General features: G+C 35.8%; 2 protein-coding genes across 4 annotated transcripts; both read left to right on the forward strand.

Annotated features, from left to right (window-relative positions):
* Window positions 1-1,507: 1,507 nt before the first annotated feature.
* On the forward strand, window positions 1,508-14,488 carry LOC118041151 (uncharacterized). 2 transcript variants are annotated; one of them, XM_035048321.2, is made up of 19 exons: window positions 1,508-2,221; window positions 2,616-2,747; window positions 3,180-3,251; window positions 3,673-3,743; window positions 3,858-3,957; window positions 4,054-4,152; window positions 5,089-5,215; window positions 6,959-7,092; window positions 7,208-7,267; window positions 7,386-7,621; window positions 8,410-8,839; window positions 9,680-10,003; window positions 10,140-10,742; window positions 10,866-11,042; window positions 11,318-11,548; window positions 11,638-11,921; window positions 12,927-13,211; window positions 13,533-13,655; window positions 14,270-14,488. In XM_035048321.2, exons 1-19 carry the CDS (start codon window positions 2,063-2,065, stop codon window positions 14,400-14,402), a joined length of 3,780 nt encoding a protein of 1,259 aa, XP_034904212.1. In that variant the 5' UTR covers window positions 1,508-2,062; the 3' UTR covers window positions 14,403-14,488. The 2 variants fall into 2 exon arrangements, with proteins under 2 accessions (XP_034904212.1, XP_034904213.1); XM_035048322.2 differs by having other exon boundaries at window positions 1,509-2,221; window positions 10,869-11,042.
* A 2,269-nt stretch (window positions 14,489-16,757) lies between these two features.
* On the forward strand, window positions 16,758-22,214 carry LOC118041150 (glucose-1-phosphate adenylyltransferase large subunit 1). 2 transcript variants are annotated; one of them, XM_035048320.2, is made up of 16 exons: window positions 16,758-16,968; window positions 17,266-17,559; window positions 17,685-17,807; window positions 17,919-18,092; window positions 18,280-18,372; window positions 18,554-18,637; window positions 18,725-18,780; window positions 18,933-19,026; window positions 19,139-19,251; window positions 19,890-19,962; window positions 20,204-20,284; window positions 20,373-20,459; window positions 20,553-20,657; window positions 21,150-21,256; window positions 21,586-21,646; window positions 21,828-22,214. In XM_035048320.2, exons 2-16 carry the CDS (start codon window positions 17,320-17,322, stop codon window positions 21,927-21,929), a joined length of 1,593 nt encoding a protein of 530 aa, XP_034904211.1. In that variant the 5' UTR covers window positions 16,758-16,968; window positions 17,266-17,319; the 3' UTR covers window positions 21,930-22,214. The 2 variants fall into 2 exon arrangements, with proteins under 2 accessions (XP_034904211.1, XP_034904210.1); XM_035048319.2 differs by lacking the exon at window positions 16,758-16,968 and adding an exon at window positions 17,002-17,125.
* Window positions 22,215-22,387: the final 173 nt, after the last annotated feature.

Genomic DNA, 22,387 nt, shown 5'->3' on the forward strand with positions numbered 1-22,387 from the left:
AATGCATTGAAATCATCCCACGTTTTGGGGGGTGCGTGCATGATTTCTGGTTGTCGTCGACTCATATTATTCTTCTTCATCTCTTTTTTTGTAATTTCTTTCTCTTACCCTGTAACTACAGTATGATCCCTGTAACTATAGTCTAGCTCGCGGCAAAGCTAGGTTACAGAGGTTAGTAAATACTTTTTGTTTGAACCTGGTAACGCTGTTGAGGGGACCCCATCACCGTACTAACTATCAACAAAAAACCAAAAGTCAAAGATTGAGCAAAAATACCATCTCAGAAGATAACGATAAACAACTTGTGACATTACTCTGCACATTTTCGTCGCTCTTATATTTGGTTAATTAATTTGATATGACTCAACCCCTGTTCATCCAGTGACTCAGACTCCCTTCTCTTTTACACTTTTTGCACGTCATCGTGTTAAATGCTTGATGATGTTTTCAGTAAATTGACGCCAGGTCATCATTGTTGCTAGCTGGCCATGTCACACGAGCCAGTCAGGCTCTATCGGGAAGATCTTTATTTCTTCCCTTTCTCAAATTAGATTTTTTTTATATTAATATAAAAGTTGGGACTTGTTTCTGTATCTTAATTAATTAATTGTTTTTTATATAATTTTAAAGAATAAAATAAAATAAATAATTGGAAAATATATGTTAGCATTCTCGAAGTACAAATATAAATTATATTTTTATTTAATTATTGGGAAAAAAATCTCTTAATTTGTTGTTTTTTTCTAACCCGGGTATTCTCACATCCTTTTTAAAAAATGAAACTGGTCCCGTTTGGGATTCATTGCTGTCTTTCCCAACAAATACGCTCCCTAAAGATCGAATTCATATTCTAATTTTTATAGAGATATAACGATACCTTAATCACTAAACCAACATTTCATTGGTTTTTAATTTGCTGTTTAAGAATTATAATCCTTTTTTTGTATTAAAAAAGAAAATAAATCTAATTTATTTTGCAGTGATTAAGATTGTGGTGGAGATTTATTTTTAATTGTTTTTTTTTAATCAAAATCAGTAAAAAGATATAAAAAAAATTAATTTTTGTTTTTAATTTTTTTTTTTTGAAAAACCCGATTTCAAAAGGCACCTTTATCTCATTGGTGCTGAGCTGGGCCATGGCATTACGATGGATATGCTGTCACTTTCTTTCTGTCTCAGTTCCCACATTATTTTTTTCAGAAAGCAATTTATTTTACTTTATTTATTTATTTATATCCATAAAATAAACACAGATAAAGAAGAATTCCAAGGGGCGGGGACGCACAGGATGATCCGAAAATCCAAATGAGAGTTGGGTGGCGACATGTGATGAACTGTTTGGCATCCCGCTAACCAATGGAAAAGAATATCCTGTATAGACACCTTTTCTATCTAGCAAATCGCAAAAAAGATATATATATATATATATATATATATATATATATATATATATATATATATATAAGATTTCCAAGCATCAAAATAATACACGCCTTTCACGTTGACGTTGCCGCTGCCGCGGAGGATGAAAATTTAGACCCGAGGGAGTCCACCTTTTTACCGGTCAGTCACTTGTCCCACCAGACCACAAAACAAGAAAGCAAGCAAAATGAAAGGGATAAAGATAGTCCACCTCATTTGTGGCACTGAAGCATAACTGCTCCACCTGAGTATTTTCTGTCGTCGTCGTCGTCGTCGTCTTGCTTGTTTGCTTTTATACAATAAATAATTAGTGTTTAATTTCTCTATAAAATATTTTATTTATCTACCCATCCCTATCTCTTCATAACTCCTCCCCTTGCTTTTCTTCTCCTTCAAACTTGCTTCCAAGCCTCTATTCTCCGGTTCTTTCCGCTCTATAAATTCAGGTGCCGGGTGGGAGCACTAGCGTGATATTGTTGTTGCGTGGCGAGGGCATTTTGGACAGGTTTTGGCATTTTAAATTATTTTAAAGCTTGGAGTGGATTGAGAGAATAAATAGTGAGCAAGCAAGAGTTGGGAGAAGGGTGACAGGCAGCGCAGAATTAAAATTAAAATCAAGAAAAAAAAGGAAAAAGGAGACATGTCGAATGCGGTGGTACAAAAAGAGCCAGAGCAGGTGATAAAACTGAGAGGTGGATCAGTACTGGGAAAGAAGACCATTCTTAAAAGCGACCATTTCCCTGGCTGTCAAAATAAGCGCTTAACTCCTCAAATCGACGGCGCTCCTAATTACCGTCAGGTTCTCTCTCTCTTTCCATTTTTCTTCTCAGCAGTTTCCTTTTCCCTTTCTTTTCTTTTTTGATTAAAGCATGTGAAATCTCCCGATTTAGATGCATACCAGCTCCTTCTTTTTTCAGATTAGGGATTTTTCCCCTTCGCCGGAAAGAAAGAAACTGAAATCATGTCTCGCTTCCCGCTTTATCTTTTTGCCTGTAGAATTAGAAGTTGACCATGACCATTTTTAAGAGCCTCATTTGTCTTATTCTGCTTCTAATCTTGTAAACGAAAAAAAAAAAAGTCAATGGCCAAAAGCATTGATCACTGTAAATTAATAATTATTAAACTAATGAATTGTCATTAATTGCATCTCATTTACTTTATTATTATTTACTTATTTGTGGTGGCTTTGATAGGCGGATTCGTTACCTGTTCACGGTGTTGCGATTCCAACAATCGAAGGATGCCGTAATGTTATTAAGCACATAAGAGGTCGGAAAGACGGGAAGCAAGCACAAGTTTTATGGTTTAACCTTCGTGAAGAACCGGTAAAGCGTTCTCCAAAATGCGGCTTCTTCTTTTTTTTTCCTCCCCATTCTTCGTGCTGTGCTTAATTGATTTTTCGGTAATCTTTATAAATTAGTGCAATGGACTATAATGTATTCTTTTCTTTTCCCTTTTTAATTAAACAAAATGGATAATCAGCACATAAAATGCCAGTGGAAGCAACATAATTATTAAAATCCTGTCAAACTTCATGTCAATAAATGTTAATGTGTTTCATTGCACCTTCTGTTTTGCCTTCCTTAACTCCAGGGACGTCCCCTATGTTTTTTTATGGAGCGTAGAATTTTTTCCTTGATCGGCTAGAGTATATTGTCAATAACTGTTGGATGTTTCTACGTTTTTTCCCTCCTAGAAGTATACTTATCACCACATCTTTCAGTTAACTCCCCCCCCCCCCCCTTTTATTGAAACAGTTGGTGTATATTAATGGACGTCCCTTTGTCCTGCGCGATGTGGAGAGGCCTTTCTCCAACCTTGAATATACGGTATGCTACATATACATGATTTTTCTCCTTAATGCTTTTACCTTAATCTGCTATGTCTTTCTTACCAAACTTGTATCTCATGTTTGCCTTCTAAATTTCCTCATTTTAGCCTAGAATTTATGTGCTTACTCATAGTCTTAACACTAAAATGGTTCTGTTGGTGATATAAATGCAAGAATTCGCTCAGCTTAAAATAAATTGTCTCTCTAACATCCAGGATGAGTTGATTTAATTCAATGTCATTTACGGAATCTCTTTTTTTTTTTTTTTTTGGTTTATTTGTTCGCTCAAACAGTTCATAGCCTATGCATACTAGCTTCTGTATGCGTACATGCGCATGGTTGACAACAGCAGTCATGCAAACAAGTACTGGATATTATTTGTGGTTTCAACTTGATACTGACCTTCTGTGTTCAAATAGGGAATAAACAGGTCTAGGGTTGAAGAAATGGAGGCTCGGTTGAAAGAGGATATTCTGATGGAAGCTGCAAGGTATTTCCTATGGTTGAATACTGCGTTATAATTGTTTTTTTTTTTTTTTAATGTTACTTCGTGTTTACCTTTGGTTACTCTCCCTCTGAATATATTTGCACATTTGATTTACAGATATGGAAATAAGATACTTGTCACAGATGAACTGCCAGATGGTCAGATGGTGGACCAATGGGAACCAGTTTCATGTGATTCTGTGAAGACACCACTTGAGGCATGACCATGGAACTTATTCTGCTTGTGAAATAACTAAACAAAGTTAATCTACTGATTTTATAACTTTTTGTTGCAACTTTATTCTATTGTGAAGGTGTATGAAGATTTGCAAGAAGAAGGATATCTGTATGATTACGAACGAGTTCCTATAACAGATGAAAAGTCACCAGAGGAGCAGGATTTTGATACTTTAGTGAGTTTCACACCTTTTTTTTGTGATAAATCATCTAAACAAATAATTATTTAGTTACATTAGTTGTCCCTTTGACTAATTAATTGTTTGTTTGCAGAGGAATTTTGCTTACATCTTATTTTATCTAATGCACTTATAGAGTACTAGTAACTTAGCACCGTTTCTACAACCTTGTTGAATTCTAGTGCATACTTGAAAATGGCAATTTCAAGCCCTACCTTTCTTTGCCTAATCTAGAATGACTGTTCAAGTACTGCTTGTTATTTGTATGTGGAAGGTTGTGTTTTATATCCATTAACATATAAAAAACTTCATTACCTTCTAATATGTGATAGTTCTTCTTAACTATAATCATCATAGGAGCAAAGATATCAGATGCCCAACATTTTAGGTATACTGAAAATTTCACTTGATATCCAAGTGAAGACTTGAATCCACGACCTCTCCATACCCTAGTCCAAGTCTTAACCACGTGTGCTAGCACACAAGAGTTTCTTTGTTGTCTTCTTGAACACCAGAATTTCTCTTGATGACAACTCTACATATCCTGAGGCCTTAAACTAAACCAGAATCTATCCGAAACTGGATTCCAATTTGGAAATGAAGCCTTTTTCCATAACTCCATGCTTATTGACAAATTAATCCGGTACCTCAACCTTCAATGAGCACATGGAATAAGATATTGTAGTCAGAACAGTGGAATTTAGAACACCTGGTGTCAATACCAATTTTTGAAGACATGAGAAAATATTTTTTGCAAATGATATGCTGCAAAATTCTGTATTTTTTTAGATGCAATGATGCATGTTCTTGCTCCAACCATGAATCATGGAAGTACACCTCTGCGACAATCATGACCAGTCACAGTTTCAGATATTTGTTTGAGTATGATCAGTACTCAGTTTTTCTAAAGGACACTTGCCTACTTTATTTCAGGTCGATCGAATTTATCAGACAGACTTGAATGCAGATATAATATTTAACTGTCAAATGGGGCGTGGAAGGACCACAACTGGTATGGTGATAGCAACTTTGGTATTCCTCAATCGGATTGGAGATTCTGGTAACATTCTCTCTTTCTCTAACTACTCTTGTACTCTATTGAATATGCCAGCAGTCATCATTCTTGTCAACATAATTTAAGCCAACTTTGAATCTTGCATGTTACCTCAGTTTCTTGATCTTGGTTGTCTGGCTGAATTTCAGTTTTTCAAGATGAGTTTTATATTGTTCATTCTCCGTCTTCCAGTTGTTTATCAACCATTTCACTCCTTTTGATTGAAAAATTTTCTCTAATTTTCTTTTTATTCCATATACTTCCATGTTATGGTGGTCACTGTGGAGAGGATTGGTCAATTGTAATATTTTTTTTTTGTTTTTTTGGGAAAGGGCTGGAGATTCCATAACCTTCATTTTCCTGTTTATTAGTATCATATCAAATCAATCTAAAAAGTCGGCAAAATCCAGATCCTTCTTTTACCTGATGTAAGTGTGTAAGGAGATGGAGAAACTTGTTCAAAGCTATTAGCCTTAGCTTCCCCCTCGTAATCTATTCCCACAGAAGTTCTAAACCTGACCTGTTTTTGTTAATTCTGCTTGCATTGATGTGGAGGATTGGGATTTGCAGGAGCTGTTGGAGCACAGATCTGTTGCTTTTTACAACAGTTCCAAATTCCAAACCAACCAGAGACTTGGACAATGCATATACTCCCTCCCTTCCATAGCATATGATTCAAATAAGGATAAAAATGTGGCTGATTTTCTATATTAAGTATTAAAACTCCCTCAGCTTAATTTTTTTTCAAATCTCTTTTTACTTGCATGCCGAGATCATTTTTTTTGTTTTAAAAAATAAATTAAAATTTATCATTTTTCAATAAAATGAAAAGAGATATATTGTGGGATGAAGGGTTTAATTGATTATGAACAAGTATCTAATGTTCCTGGAGAAAAACAGAGCACTTGCTTCAATGCTGTTAAAATTATTCTAATGGCACGTCTAGAATACTCTTCCTAGGTGCTGCTATGAAGCAATGAAAAATTTGAGCCCTTATTTATAGAAGAGCAAATTTGGGCAGATTTTGTGTATTATCACAAGGAATGGTGCAAAAGGATCCACATAGCTGACCCCAACTAGTTTGGGATTGAGACTTAGTGCATGTATCTGTAGAAGAGCATATTCTATGAGATCTCCTTTACTTAAAATATGGAGCAAATTGGCTTATCACTGCTCAAACTAAGTCTTTACCACAATATGAGTGTGTAGGTTTTATGTCCGCCTCCCCACTTCCCACAATATATATTCAAAGATGAGGCTACTTTTTAAATTTTGCTCTTAAAAGAATATTATTTATGCTCCACTGGCCATGTGAGGATTTAGCTTAGAAACTGCCAAGAGCAGTGTGCTAGCATAGAGAACAAATTGATTGACAATCTAGGGTGGTGGACTGTAACTTGAAATGATACACCCAAAATGACCTTGATTTAAACTTATCTATTATCTACTATTTTAAATTACTACCCAGTCTAGGATCAGGTCGCAATCTGGAAAATAGCTTGTGAATTTTCAGCTTTGGTGTAAATAATGAGAGAATCATGCATATGTGATGAGAAACCACTGAATATGTGAAGTCCTGCTTGAACAGATACACAGATGGCTTCAAAAACCTTGTTGATATTCTTTGCTTTCTAAAATGAATTTGAATTATAATTTTTATTGTAATTGATTTTGTTGAGAGGAGTGCAGGTTGAATGTTTTAATTATGATAGTTGCTGATGTCTTTGTCATCATGTTACGTGAAAATAGGTATTCAGAGAACCAATTCAGTAGGGAGAATTTTTGACTTTGGTTTGAATGTCAATGAAAATTTGCCAAACTCAGAGGATGCGCTTCGCAGAGGAGAATATACAGTCGTAAGAAGTTTGATCCGGGTTTTAGAGGTAGTTAATGTTAACTCTTACTGATTTTTTTTTCTTCGCTTTTGATATTTATTTATTTATGTTAGAAGCACTTGGCATATTTTGGAAATTTCATTAATCAGTGACATGCATTTAGGGTGGTGTTGAAGGGAAAAAACAAGTGGATAAAGTCATTGACAAGTGTGCCTCCATGCAGGTATGGGTCTATAATTTATCTTAATCTAGTAAGGTATAGATATGTAAGAAGAATGGAATTGTTTCTTCTGTGTTTCATTTTAGATTTCACCTAAATGAATGAAGTGTCTGGACTACAGAACTTACGGGAAGCAATTGCCAATTATCGCAGCAGTATTCTTCGTCAACCTGATGAGATGAAGCGAGAGGCATCACTTTCATTTTTTGTGGAATACTTGGAAAGATATTACTTCCTCATATGTTTTGCAGTGTATATTCACTCAGAGAGGGTTGCCCTCCGATCTAGTTCCTTTGTTCATAGCAGTTTTGCAGACTGGATGCGAGCACGACCAGAACTTTACAGCATTATTCGTAGGTAAAGACATGTGGTGATGGTGCTGGTTTGTTTATGGAAATATCCAGACTTGTATCCTATTTTTACTAACATATCAAACTGAAAGAGTGAAGTTTGTGATTTTTGTGTACAAATACTGGCAGTTCTGTTGGCTTTCCATTTCATTAAACTGTTGGATGCTTCAATCTCTATCCTGTGATAAGGTGTTTTCTATAGATACAAGCTTAGGAAATTTAATGTGCGTGATAATTGTGTTCTAGTGATTGAATCCCCCCCCAAAAGCTAATTGTGAGATATCATCGTGTCCTGGTTAATTTCTAGGACTGTTTATTTGCCACACCTTGGCACACTGTCTATGGATATTTTGTTTTGATGTTAAAATGTTCATCCCAATCACACAATTACTAGGCTATTATTTTTTTGTAAAACCTTAAATTAAGAAACTTATGTTGGACACTTAGAAACTAAATGTATAACCATCAAAGTCATCTGGCACTTGTATGGACAGTTAAAAGACTGAATGGATCCTTAATTGAAAGATATGTGGTTCCTAGCCCTTTTTCAGGAAACTTGTTTATTATTATATTTGTTACAGTATATAGAATCATCAAGAAGTAAGCAAATTCAATCTTGTCAAACACATGTCTCAACACCTTAACTTTGGCACGCAATTACATTCGAAGTCCAGATTTTTCTATATTTATGTTAACCGCTTATCTCCAATTAAAATGCAACCTCATATATATCAATATGTGTCCCCAACTGTAGATCATGGGGAACTTATTTTGCTTCAACCATCCTTGTTGCAGGTTGCTCAGGAGAGACCCAATGGGTGCCCTTGGGTATGCGAGTCTGAAGCCATCTCTAATGAAGATTGCTGAATCTGCTGATGGCCGACCTCATGAGATGGATGTGGTTGCAGCCTTGAGAAATGGGGAGGTGCTTGGAAGTCAGACTGTTCTAAAAAGTGACCACTGTCCTGGCTGTCAAAACCCTGGTTTACCGGAGAGAGTGGATGGTGCACCTAATTTCAGAGAAGTTCCTGGCTTTCCAGTTTATGGAGTTGCAAATCCAACCATTGATGGCATTCTTTCTGTCATTCGAAGGATTGGGAGCTCTAAAGGAGGTCGCCCAGTTTTTTGGCATAATATGAGAGAAGAACCTGTCATCTACATAAATGGAAAGCCATTTGTGCTCCGTGAGGTTGAAAGACCATATAAAAACATGCTGGAATACACGGTAAGTATTTTTTACCTCCCCACAACTACCAACTCGTCAGCTTCATTGTGCACGCAGCAGAAGTTGACCTAACTGCTTTGGTTACCACTTCTTCCATTTGGCAGAATAACTGTCATTTGGATCATTAGCATTATGGTGCATAAATCGAATTTATCTGAATAGAAAAACCATCCAAGTGTGTTTGAAAACTGGAGTAGGTTTATCATGCTGTGATGCAAGTTGATGATTTGATTCATGATGAATTAACAATGACAACCTTGATATTGTCCTATCCTGGTTGCATGTCCTTGCATATCTAATTCATAGAAACCAAGATCGTATCTAACCTTGTCATTTTTTTTCCCTTTATTATTAGATCTTTTGTTAAAAAAGTTTCCTTTCCTTGAGATATACATGTTACTTAGCTCTATTTTCTGGATGGATAGCACACGCATGTCAAAAGTAATTTCATTGAGCCTGGCAGACATAATCTTTGCCTCCCACTCATCTGTGAGGCTCCCTAATGGGACATGAATTTATCAAGGTGGAGCTTTGGTCCAGGGACCTGAACAATTGCTATAAAAACAATTTTTAGAATGGAGAAAAAGCTTTTACAAACTGTTAACATTTCATGACTTCTGCTTAGATTTCAAAATCTACTAAATTGTGTTCATATTATGGGTGCATAGGAATTGTGCCTGACATATATAGGGAGCTTTTCTAGAACACTGATGCCTCCTCACATGGGCTATATTCCATTTTGAAGTGTACCAATTTTTTTGTGTTACCTTTGCTCAATTTCCTTTTCCCAGTTTTCTTGGCCATGGTTGCTGAAGTTGAGATTATAATGACTGCATTCAGGGAATTGGTCGTGAGAGAGTGGAGAGGATGGAAGCTCGACTGAAAGAAGATATCTTGCGAGAAGCTGAACGCTATGGAGGTGCTATAATGGTCATTCATGAAACAGATGATGGCCAAATTTTTGATGCTTGGGAGCATGTAAATTCTGATTCTATTAAGACACCACTTGAGGTGTTCAAAGGCTTAGTTACTGATGGTTTTCCCATTAAGTATGCCCGTGTGCCAATCACTGATGGTAAAGCTCCTAAAAGTTCTGATTTTGACACATTGGCAATGAATATTGCTTCTGCTTCCAAGGATACTGCTTTCGTTTTCAATTGCCAGGTTAAAATTTTATTCTTACACTGCTGTCATTGGACACGTGCATGGATGTATTCATTAATTTCTATGGAGCCGCGTCCTGTTTATTTTTTATTTTATTTTTTTGTCCTTCACCTCAATGTCTTTATAACAAACACAGATGGGAAGGGGAAGGACTACGACTGGCACTGTAATTGCTTGCCTTCTGAAACTTAGAATAGATTATGGGAGACCAATTAGAGTCTTAGCTGATGATATGACCCATGAAGAAATGGAAAGCGGAAGCTCAAGTGGTGAAGAAACTGGAGGTGACCCTGCTGCATCCACCTCTGACATTACCAGTGTAAAAACTGATATGGAGCAAGGTCGTGCTTTTGGCATTGATGATATCCTGCTGCTGTGGAAGATAACAAGATTATTTGATAATGGTATGGAATGCCGAGAAGCATTAGATGCTATTATTGATAGATGTTCTGCTTTGCAGAACATACGCCAAGCTGTACTGCAATACAGAAAGACGGTCAATCAACAACATGTTGAGCCAAGAGTCAGGAGAGTGGCATTGAGCCGTGGTGCTGAATACTTGGAGCGTTACTTCCGTTTAATTGCTTTTGCAGCATATCTAGGAAGTGAAGCATTTGATGGATTTTGTGGACAAGGAGAATCAAGAATGGCATTTAAGAGTTGGTTGCATCAAAGATCTGAAGTCCAAGCAATGAAATGGAGCATTCGATTAAGGCCAGGGCGTTTTTTCACTGTTCCAGTATATTTTCTTTCTTTTTTTGACTTGGAAATTCTTGGGCTTGATGACAACTCTTTTCTCTGTTGTGGATTTCCCCTTTTATCATTATTATAACTTGGGCGTATGGTTGTTTTTTATTCTAAGCAGGAGGAGTTGAGAACACCACAGGAATCTCAGCATGGAGATGCAGTAATGGAAGCCACTGTCAGGGTCCGAAATGGTTCGGTTTTGGGTAAAGGTTCTATCCTCAAAATGTATTTCTTTCCTGGTCAGAGGACTTCCAGTCACATACAAATTCAAGGAGCACCTCATGTTTACAAGGTATGCCTACATCTGAAATTATATCAATGATGGATCACTGGTAAAATATCCTTTTTGACTCTCCATTTTATTTTTTAATTTATTCCAGTTTGTTTTCTTCTGCATTTTCCGTTTTCTTTTGCTAATTTAGATCACAGACACAATAACACACGCACCCTCGCATACACAGACAGTCAGGGCTCTGTGGTAAAGCTGACTGTGTGAATACAAAGGGAGAAGTCATTACATTCTGATGGAAATTCCCCCTTTTAAGCTCAATATTTCTTATGCTTCAGGTGGATGGATATCCTGTGTATAGCATGGCAACACCAACGATTACTGGTGCCAAAGAGATGCTAGCGTATTTGAGTGCCAAGCCCAAGATAGAAGGATCTCTGACACGGAAAGTGATATTGACTGATCTCAGAGAAGAAGCAGTTGTTTACATCAATGGCACACCATATGTGCTCAGGGAGCTAAATAAACCTGTTGATGTTCTCAAGCATGTTGGAATTACTGGTCCAGTGGTCCGTCATTGTTCAATTATTTTTTTCCTTAAAGAACAACCTATTAGTGAAGTTTGTTACTAACTTCCTGTATTGTAACTGTTACGCAGGTAGAACTCATGGAGGCCCGACTAAAAGAAGATATAGTATCTGAAATTAGACAGTCTGGTGGTCGAATACTTTTACATCGTGAAGAATATAACCCAGCAACAAATCAGTCCTGTGTCATAGGATATTGGGAGAACATCTCTGTAGATGATGTGAAGACACCAGCTGAAGTGTATGCTGCTCTAAAGGATGAGGGTTACGATATAACATATAGGAGGATTCCATTAACGAGAGAGAGGGAGGCTGTAACTTCTGATGTTGATGCAATACAGTATTGTAAAGAAGAGTAAGTACCAAAATCCTCTGCTCCATATTAACACAATTTGTCTCTTTAATTATAAGCCTGGTAGCAATATTTCTATTTAGTATTTGATAAGCATAGCATGTGGAACTTGAAGATTTGTCAGGGGTTCAGACTGCTGTTTGAGCCTCTCTGGCAGCACAAGCGCCATTTTCACATTATTACTGCTGTTTGAGCCTCTCTGGCAGCACAAGCGCCATTTTCACATTATTATCTCAAGCATCTATTTTGACTGGACAAAAAAGAGTTATGCTGCCAAGTTATGATTTTTCCACAAGGTGGAAATCATTTCATAAGTGTGCCCTTTTGTCTCTCCAATTGTTCATGTAATTGCTAGTCCGAAAGTTACCCAAAGCCTAAAGTAAAACCCTATCACGTTGAAGACTTTGAAAATAGTAACTGATTAATTAATCCTTGGCAATAATGTAACTTTTCTCCCAAATATTTGTCAAATATGGACCGTTTCTTTTTACTGGACATTATGATATCGATTGTGACTGACCTGATTCATGCTAAATGATGTCAAAGTCATACTGAAAGAAAGCAATAATCTGTCAATTAGTAGCATATTTAAATAGCAGTTGATTTTGACTGAGTAGTACAAAGAATTTAGATTAATCAAAAGTTCAAGCAGTCTTAAGTTGTTAACTTTCTTTTTGAGTAAACAATAATAAGCGATTTCCTTAACCAAAACTATTTGCAAGTGCTTGGTTGGAAATGGACCCCCGACAACTTGCAAATTTTTTAGCTCATAACAGAATTGGATTTAAGTAGCCCATGACAAGTAGTATGGTTTTGAAGTTTAGTTTAGTTGGGTGTTTATGGAAGCAGATGATTATTATTTTTAGATTCTTATTGGGAATTTTGACATCTGGCCTTTCCACAATTTATGCTCTGGGAGATTCTTTTGGTATTATTTTAAATAGTCCTTTCTTAAATTATGCTTGGGTGCAGAGATAGTGTTGCAAACTAACTACAATTTGTCTGTAGCTGTGAGGGGAGCTACCTTTTTGTTTCACACACAGGCTTTGGAGGTGTTGGCTATGCAATGGCAATTATTTGTATCAGACTTGAAGCGGAAGCAAAGTTCACATCAAAGATTTCACAAACAGTGGTTGGTAGACGTTCATCATCTATGTCTGAAGCGAACTTACCTTCTGAGTTGTCTGATGAAGAAGCACTGAGGATGGGTGATTACCGTGACATACTTAGTCTTACAAGAGTTCTCACATATGGTCCAAAGAGCAAAGCAGATGTTGACATTGTTATTGAAAAGTATGCGTTTTTCCTTTCAGTCCTTTTTTCATAAAAAAAAAGGTCAATAACTGAATGCAAGTTTATAAGATGGTTGTTGAGGCATAATTATAGGAAAAGAAGATAAATTCTCCATAACTAGGGGAAAAACAGAAAGTGACGATGTGTTATCTGATTGGCATGTTTTTCTGTCAACTTGGATTGAAAAATGTTTACAACTACAGGTTATTTTGTTGTGTGAAGTTATGTTTTGTTTTAGTTAAGCTCTGCCTTTTTTTTAATAAATTGGTCTTCATCGTCATAATTTGATCGTTATGCTGAGACCCTTCCTTTTTTTTAAAGGTGTGCAGGTGCAGGGCATTTGCGTGATGATATTCTTTATTACAATAAGGAACTTCGGAAGTCTCGTGATGATGATGATGAGCAACGTGCATACCTCATGGATATGGGCATCAAGGCATTAAGGTTGGTTGATATGTCTTGGCAATTTAATTGTAGAGCCTTTGCCAAGTAGCTTTTTGTAATCCTCCTTTTCTCTTGGAAGATTGCTCAATCTGCTTGGTCCATGTTGCCTGTAGTTAATCAACATAGAAAGCCACAAGATTTGCACTTGCATTTTATTCCATTTCAGTCTGGTAACCTAGGACTATGTTGGATTTGAATCTGTCCTATATTTAAGGTAAGGGCATCACCATGTTTAGCCTTGCCCATCGGCATCCAACCTCTTAATACTTCATATGACAGCTATTTACTTCTGAAGTCTGCACCCCTTTGGTTTTTCATGTCACTGGAAACTTGTTTGTACCCTCACATGCATATAATTTAGTGTATGGATGGTAATTTAATGTGGAATAGCATGAATTTTCTAAATAAATTGGTGTCAATTAGAACAATAGATTGGATGTTTCGAGTAATGCTCAATGCTCCTGCAATTTCCTAGTCTCAGCTTGTTTGCGCATCTAAAATTTTCCTAGACTCCTGAAAAGAACAACACTTTTGCATGTCCATTGCAGTGGGTTCATGGTTCCTTAGCAACTCTATATCATATTATGTAACCAATTGCTTTTGCCCATTTTCAGGAGGTACTTTTTTCTAATCACATTCAGATCATACCTCTACGCCACGAAAGCGAGTGAAACGAAATTCACATCATGGATGGATTCAAGGCCTGAACTAAGACATCTATGTAATAATCTCAGGATGGATAAATAATTTCAGGCACATAAAAACTCTATTCAAATGTATTTTTGTACAGCTAGCCATGTTTGTAGTTTCGTTGCCAGTAACTTCACTTTCTACTTGCTGCTCCACGCTGTTGCAAGGTCTGGTTAGAACAGTAAAAAACAGAACACACGAGTTTTAGAACTGATACATCAATCAACATTACATACAGATCATATAACTGGGCGGGTCTTGAGCCAAAACTCAAATTTGTTTTGCCTTCTATATAAATGCCAAGACAAAACTCTTCATGTTTGACCCTTGCTTGGGTGTCAATTCTTTTGTTGAAATTTGATTAAGAGGGGGGTGGGAGGTTTTCAGGAGTTGAAGAGTGCATGTAAGTTTGACAAACCGATGGAGATGCGTGTAATTTTATCCTACAAAAACCATGAAGGTTATCCTTTGATGTAGCAGAGAAGTAAAAAGCATAGGCATGCTCTTGAACATGAAAGTTGAAACAATAGGTTGTTCGAGGAAGCATGTCTCCGTACGTCATTTTTTAGAATTGCCCTTAATTTCACGGACTTGCAACTATCACCACAGTGCCCAGATTTTCAAGTGAAAATATGCCTCTTTCACCGGGTACAGTGTTTGAAAGTAGTTGTTTTTTAAAATGTTATTTATAAAATAATGTATTAAAATAATTTTTTTATTTTTTAAAAATTATTTTTGATATCAAAATATCAAAATGATCTGAAAAAAAAAATTGAAGCCAATAATAAAATAAAATATTTTAAATTTTTTTAAAACTATTTTTAAAACATAAAAATAAATAAAACCTTAAAAAATAATAATAAAAAGCATCGTTTCAGTTACCGTTGGCTAAAAAAAATAAAATGCAAGCCCTTATTATGGAATACATGAATACATGTTGAAGTGTTGGTTAATTACAATTCCCCGTTGAGTCCACAGGTAGCATAAATATCATAGAAAATTTGAAGTTGCTTGTTTTATATATATATATATATAATACATGGATCATCCACATGTGAGTCAAACTAATATGGTAGCAATAGCTTTGGGTTTTTGCACCAACCAACTAGATCAGACACTCTTTACCCATCCATGTGAATATGGCTCCGGTTTGTGTAATAATTTTTCTAAAATTTTTCTACCGTGAAATTTACTTTATGCGAGAGAAAAAAAAGATTTTAAGTGGGTGGATTGCAGATTTTTTTAAAAATAAAATTATCACAACAAACATAAAAATTTTCATATAATACCACCGTTTTAAAAAGATTTAATAAAATAACACAATTTGATCAAGTTGTATTTTTAAAATATAATATAGTCAAACTCTAATCTTTTACTTCAATCGGTCGACTGGCTACATGTAGTTGTATTAGTCAATTGACTATGAATTCATACAAAAAGCATAATCTTAGGAAGTTTTCTTTCCAAATATATATATAATAGATCGTGGATGACCAAATATATGTATTTATGAATCAGTAGAATAAGTTTAGATTCAAGAGGAGGTTTGGTCATGCTAAATTAAAATATAACTAAAAAAAGTCATAATTTTTTATTTGATCGTTGGATTGCGCTCAAATTTTTATAGGAGTTCCCGGAAGTCTTTTTCCCTTAGTAGCCAATGCATCGCTACGCAGATCATTGGATTTTTAGATATCAAAAATTTCATTGAGGCTTTTAATTTTGATAATTTTGAAATTTTTTTTATTATTTTTGAAACCGTTCAACAAGTTTCACTAGCTATTGTGAATTGGTCGACCAGTTTAGCAAAAAATAATACAATTTGATCATGTTGAGTTTCTAAAACGTGATATAATAAAAAATATCTTATTTAACCAAAACATTTTGCTTATATATCAATTCTTTTGTTTTTTGAATTTTGAATCTATTTGCCCAATTTATCCAAAATCTCCAGATATTTTTATTCAAAGAAAAAGTTCGCAAGAGTTTAATGCGGTAATTCTGGGCCGTTATGAAAACCGTGATAAGAAGAACTATTCAAACCTAACAAACCTCTTAAGACTCTCAAGTGGAAGTGGAACTTACTCTCACACAGAAACATTCATGGGGTTTCCTTCACTTCACCACTCAACGTGACCCATATGCAGGTTGAAAAGAAAAGGGAAATGGTGATGGATTTGCATGTGATTTACTCTCTGTAATTATTCCAATGTTATTATTGTTTCTTCTTCTAGATTGATGGAATTTATTTTGTATTAATAATAATATAAAGAAACGTGTACGATGATTTGCATGAGCACATGTAGATGCTAGCAGTCTTGAAACAAAAACCTCAAGAAAAGGGAGTTGGCTCTCCCTGTTAAGTTCTTCATTTCCTTAAAACGTGTATGAAACACATGGGGCTGGCTTTAGTTCTAAGCTGGCTGCGAATCTCGAAAACTTGGTCTTAGTTTCAAGATATCTAGACTAGAGAACCCTTTTTCTTAAAAAAATAAATAATAAATAGCTGTAGACAAAAAAGTGATTGTCAACTGTTAACGATATCGGACCACCATTCCTTGCTCCATTCTGAGGCAACTCAAGAAGCTGCTGCTATTCATTTAATTCCAAACATATAATAAAGGTATAATCCCATTTCTTGATTCATCATAATTATTCCCCTTTTCTATTTAAATATGTGTTTGGAAGTACTTTAGGCAATCCTTTCCTTTTAATCCTCGCTTTGTTTTTTACAACGAGGTGCATTACATTGGTTGAGGGCCAGTTATTAATAGATTGTGGTGGGTGCCTATTAGTCTGTCCAGTTCTTTGCTTTATAGAACCTGTGATTTCCAATCCCAACAGGAATAAGTGTAGTTGTGGAATTTGTTCGTATTGATTATCTGATTTGAAATAACTGACTTCCTTTTTACTTGTGCAGTCCAAGAACAGAGAAGATCTCAGTTAGGTCTTAGTACATATAATTTGTGTAGAGATGGTAGTGGGAGAGCTGCATGGATTTATGCCAGTATCATCCAAGATGAAATCGTCTACACGTGACATATTTCTGTCATCACCATTTTTTGGGCGTAAACTGGGCAATGGAGGAGATGCATATACCTCAATTTCTGGTGCTCAGCTATCAAAATTCAACTTCCCTAGGAAAACATGGAACACTAGTAGACGGCTCTCAACCACTACTGCAGTTCTAGCCGATTTTACTAAAGACTTGATGGTAACTTTCATGTATTTTTACCTTCATTTGATATCCAGTTGATGTGTCTATATGAGCATGCAAAGTTTCCTTATTGGCCATTGTTAACTAACTGTTATTCGGATCAACTTGAATTTGCTACATAGACTTTTCAGGCATCAATGTTTGAGAAACAAGCAGCAGACCCTAAGACTGTTGCTGCTATCATATTAGGTGGTGGAGCTGGAACAAGACTCTTTCCTCTTACTCGAAGAAGGGCTAAACCAGCTGTAAGTAACTCGAAACACTCCTGAAATAGGAGTATCCCATTTTTTTTCATAATGTTGCAACTCTCAATCCTACTAATTTATCACGTTTTGTCTCCTTTGTATGGTACTTAGGTACCAATTGGAGGATGTTACAGGTTGATTGATGTTCCAATGAGTAATTGCATCAACAGTGGAATTAACAAAATTTACATCCTCACCCAGTTCAATTCTCAATCCCTTAACCGTCACATTGCTCGAACATATAATCAGGGAAATGGTGTAGACTTTGGCGATGGATTTGTTGAGGTATGTTGAATCTCTTAATTAATATGATAGGCTATACTCTATTTTGAAGATGCTATTTTATATACTAGGACCAATTGTGTGCTTGGTGCAGATAACAGCATAGTCTTTTCCCTTTTTACCTTCACTAGAATGAGTTTTTAGCATCCGAACAATTGCACTTCTAATTATGCTTCATTTTCCACGATAGGTATTGGCAGCTACCCAGACACCTGGTGAATCTGGTAAGAAGTGGTTTCAGGGTACAGCAGATGCTGTAAGACAATTTATTTGGTTGTTTGAGGTATGAAATTCTCTATCATGTCTGCATCTTGATTCTGCGAACTGTCATTCCTAGCAGATTTAGAATAGAAAGCTAATGGTATTAGATCATAGATAAAATAATCAGCAACTCATTCAGCCAAATGAATAAATGGTCTTGATGTTTCAATCTTAAGTGGCCGATTTTGTGGTAATCTCTGCAGGATGCGAAGCTTAGAAACATTGAGAACATTCTGGTATTATCTGGTGATCATCTTTATCGAATGGATTACATGGACTTTCTGCAGGTTTAAGCATCACTTCAAACCTGGTTAACACTTCACTCGTTTTCTAGACTCAAGTGATTTTTGTTAAATAATACTCTCTGTCTGCAGAAGCATATTGAATCGGGTGCTGACATTTGTGTCTCTTGTCTTCCCGTGAATGACAGGTTACTAATTTTAATAATAGATTTTCCTGATTCTCGCAACCCTTCCCTTCTTCCAGACTGTAATGTCACCAAGAAAACACAATTTATTTAAAAGTACTTTGTTTAGAGTTCTTTTACTTCGTTCATCATGGTTTTATTTCTTCTTACTGCAGTCGTGCATCTGATTTTGGGTTGGTAAAGATTGATGAAACAGGACAGATAAGACAATTTCTTGAGAAGCCTAAGGGTGAAAATTTGAAATCTATGGTGTGTTATTTTATTTGTTTTAGCCTCATGAGATAGTGCATGGAACTATATCATAAGAATTGCTGTAGTTCGATACTAACAAGTGTCTTCTTAACAATTTCTGTTGTTTCAGAAAGTGGATACAACTGTTTTAGGATTATCAGCTCAAGATGCAAATAAATTTCCATACATTGCATCGATGGGTATATATATGTTCAAGACAGATGTACTGCTAAAACTTCTCAGGTAAAGTAACATGCAAGGAATGCATCTTTCCCTTTACAATAAATATGCTTCATAGCTAAACATCGGCAAACTTGCTTCGAATAAAATTTTGAAACTATTGATAACATCTGTTTTACCTCTTAACTATAAACCAAAAATCGAGTTTTATACCTGAGAAAGAGCTTGAATCCATTTTAGTTCGTACCTTCTGAGTCCAGTCACTTATTCTTACCGTTGGATCAATTTGACTTTTAGCTGAACAATTTTGTGAGACAATCACTTATAAAGAAAACTTCTTGTTTTATGGGCCTATGTATGGTGCTTTTCTTGGGAGTTCCATAGCCATTATCTTCTATTACAAATTTACAAAAACATGTGAGGTAAGCATATTACTGTTGAAAGCACAGATAGATCAAAACATGTGAGGTGAGCATATTACTGTTGAAGGAATTATCTTTACACCATAGATATGAAGAATAAATGGTTTATCCCATATAATTGATTTTCATGCAGGGTTGAATAAACTAATTTGTCAAACTTTTATAATTCATGAGTAGGGCTTCACGAATTCAACACATTTCCCCACAAGCAAAAACATGAACAGAAAGAGTAACTTGGAATAATCTTACTTTTTTCTGCTGTGATAATTGCTTCTTTAGGTGGAATTATCCAACAGCCAATGATTTTGGATCAGAAATTATTCCAATGTCTACAAAGGAGTATAATGTTCAGGTAATTTCCTCGAATAAAAAACGATCACAGTTTAACTTGTAACTAGATCTCAATACTGCATAAATAGAGTTCATACATTTTCTGGCCTTGTGAAGCTTGCTTTTTATGGATTGCATCTTAAAACCATATTCCATTTACTGATTTTAAATGAGAGTGTTTCTATGTGAATCTGCATCATAAAAAGGAAATGTTAAATTTTACTCCAGAAATTACTGATGGAACTTTGTTGATTCCATACCAGGCATATCTATTCAATGGATACTGGGAGGATATTGGAACTATAAAATCTTTCTTTGATGCCAACTTGGCCCTAACGGATCAGGTAGTTTTCTTTAAACTTTCTTAGTGCAGTTTTTGGTGGTCCAGATGAATTTTTGTGAAACCCACCATCTTTTTCCGTACTTTTGAAGCCTCCCAATTTTCACTTCTTCGATCCTCTGAAGCCAATCTTCACTTCTCCCCGATTTCTGCCACCAACTAAAATCGAGAAGTGCCGGGTATGATTTTAAACTTATTTCTTATATACTGTAACATTCTCACGGTCATGTTTCCGTGAAATGAGCTTGTGCATTAACTCTTAGCTATTATAGGTCAAGGATTCCATAGTTTCGCATGGTTGCTTTTTAAGAGAGTGTAGTGTTGAACATTCCATTGTCGGCATTCGCTCTAGACTGGAATACGGGGTTGAACTGAAGGTAACCTATTCCCCTCTCATTCTTTTGTTTGCAATGACAAACTAGCTAAAAGTTCATCTGAGAAAGCGACATGACAGAAAGTTCCTTCTGGATAATAAACTGAAAATAATTGTCAGTTGGGACTGGACTTCGAAGTTCAATGTCTGTTCTAATGTTAAGATAAAGAAGACTATATCTTGCATGTAATTTCTTCTAGCAATATCTTAGCAGTTCCTTGGTGAATAAATTATATGGACCTCTAATATGGAACATTTTGTGCGCATCACAATGATATAGTATGAATAAATATGCTGTGGAAAATCTAGTGGATTTCAGATGAATCTTGTTCCTACAAGCTTGACATTCTCGTATCCAGAACAAAGATCTTTTCTCCGCTTGCTTAACAATTGGAGGACATGTTTAAGAATCAAAGCCATGTAATCAGTGCACTTGGATTACATCAGTGCTCTGAATCGTATTTGGAACGATAGTTCTGAATCGTATATTCCACAGGATACCATGATGATTGGTGCTGATTATTATCAAACAGAGGCCGAAATAGCAGCCTCTTTAGCAGAAGGAAGAGTTCCAGTAGGTGTTGGGAAAGATACCAAAATCAAGTAAGTTCACTACAAAAGTTAACAGAAGCAAAAGATTTTGATATTTGAACTGATGTTTTCAAATTGCTCATGAAGTTTTTTGGCAGAAAGAATATCTTTAAGAACATATGAGGATCCCTTTCTTCAACTTTTAGCAGCCTCTTTTATTTTCTTGTTGACATAAGCAACTAGAGAACTGTGGACAAGATAGTTAACTGGAATGCAGTATAAATGTGTCCTGCGCCCTTTTATATTGCTCTTTGTGGTGATAAATGTTTTCAATTTGACCCTTTAGAGATAATAATATAATTATTTATGAGGTACATATGGTTATTTCTATCATCCTGCAGGAATTGCATAATCGACAAGAACGCCAGAATTGGAAAGAATGTGATCATAGCAAACAAAGAAGTAAGTATTTCTGCAAAGTTGCCAGCTCCTTCCCTCCCTCACCCGCACCACCATTTTCTGAAATTCCTCTGGAGGGAAGGGGGTGAAGAAGGTTAATGATGTATATTACATTTTCAAGATACACTTGTGAACAGAGCATGCTGTACATACTCAAATTCTGTAATTTTGGCTTGAGTTGCAGGGCGTGCAAGAGGCAGAGAGACCATCCGAGGGATTCTATATCAGATCAGGAATAACTGTGGTGTTAAAAAACTCTGTAATAAAGGATGGAACGATCATATAGAAGGCGAGAAGGTGCATACATGTATATACAAGACTTGATCATGGTTGTGTGCAGAATAGGACTGCACTCCATGCAAAAGGTTGATCTTGTCGTTACTTCCTTTTGTATTTTCAGAATTTTGAATCCCATTTTCATCCAGCACAGAGACAGGGTTTCTGGTCCATAGATATGTCAAGGATTCTCATATAAGTTATTTGGGTAAAAGGTGTCAAACTTTTTGAACCATTGATCAAAGTAAAATTAGTCATTGAATAAATTATTCGGTATTCGAGATTTATTAACAAATTTGAGGAGCTTTGAAGACTTTCCAAACTCTCTCCTATAATGAGTGGCTTTCTAAGCACCGATCTGGAGTCTTGGATCCATCTATCCACACATGAGTCTTGCTCTTCTTCACTTGAATTTGGCAACCTGCCATTGCATTAATCTAGCAAGACTTGCAGATAAGTTATGATCTC

The sequence above is a fragment of the Populus alba genome, chromosome 14 (genome assembly GCF_005239225.2).
Source record: "Populus alba chromosome 14, ASM523922v2, whole genome shotgun sequence".
NCBI classification, from domain to species: domain Eukaryota; kingdom Viridiplantae; phylum Streptophyta; class Magnoliopsida; order Malpighiales; family Salicaceae; genus Populus; species Populus alba.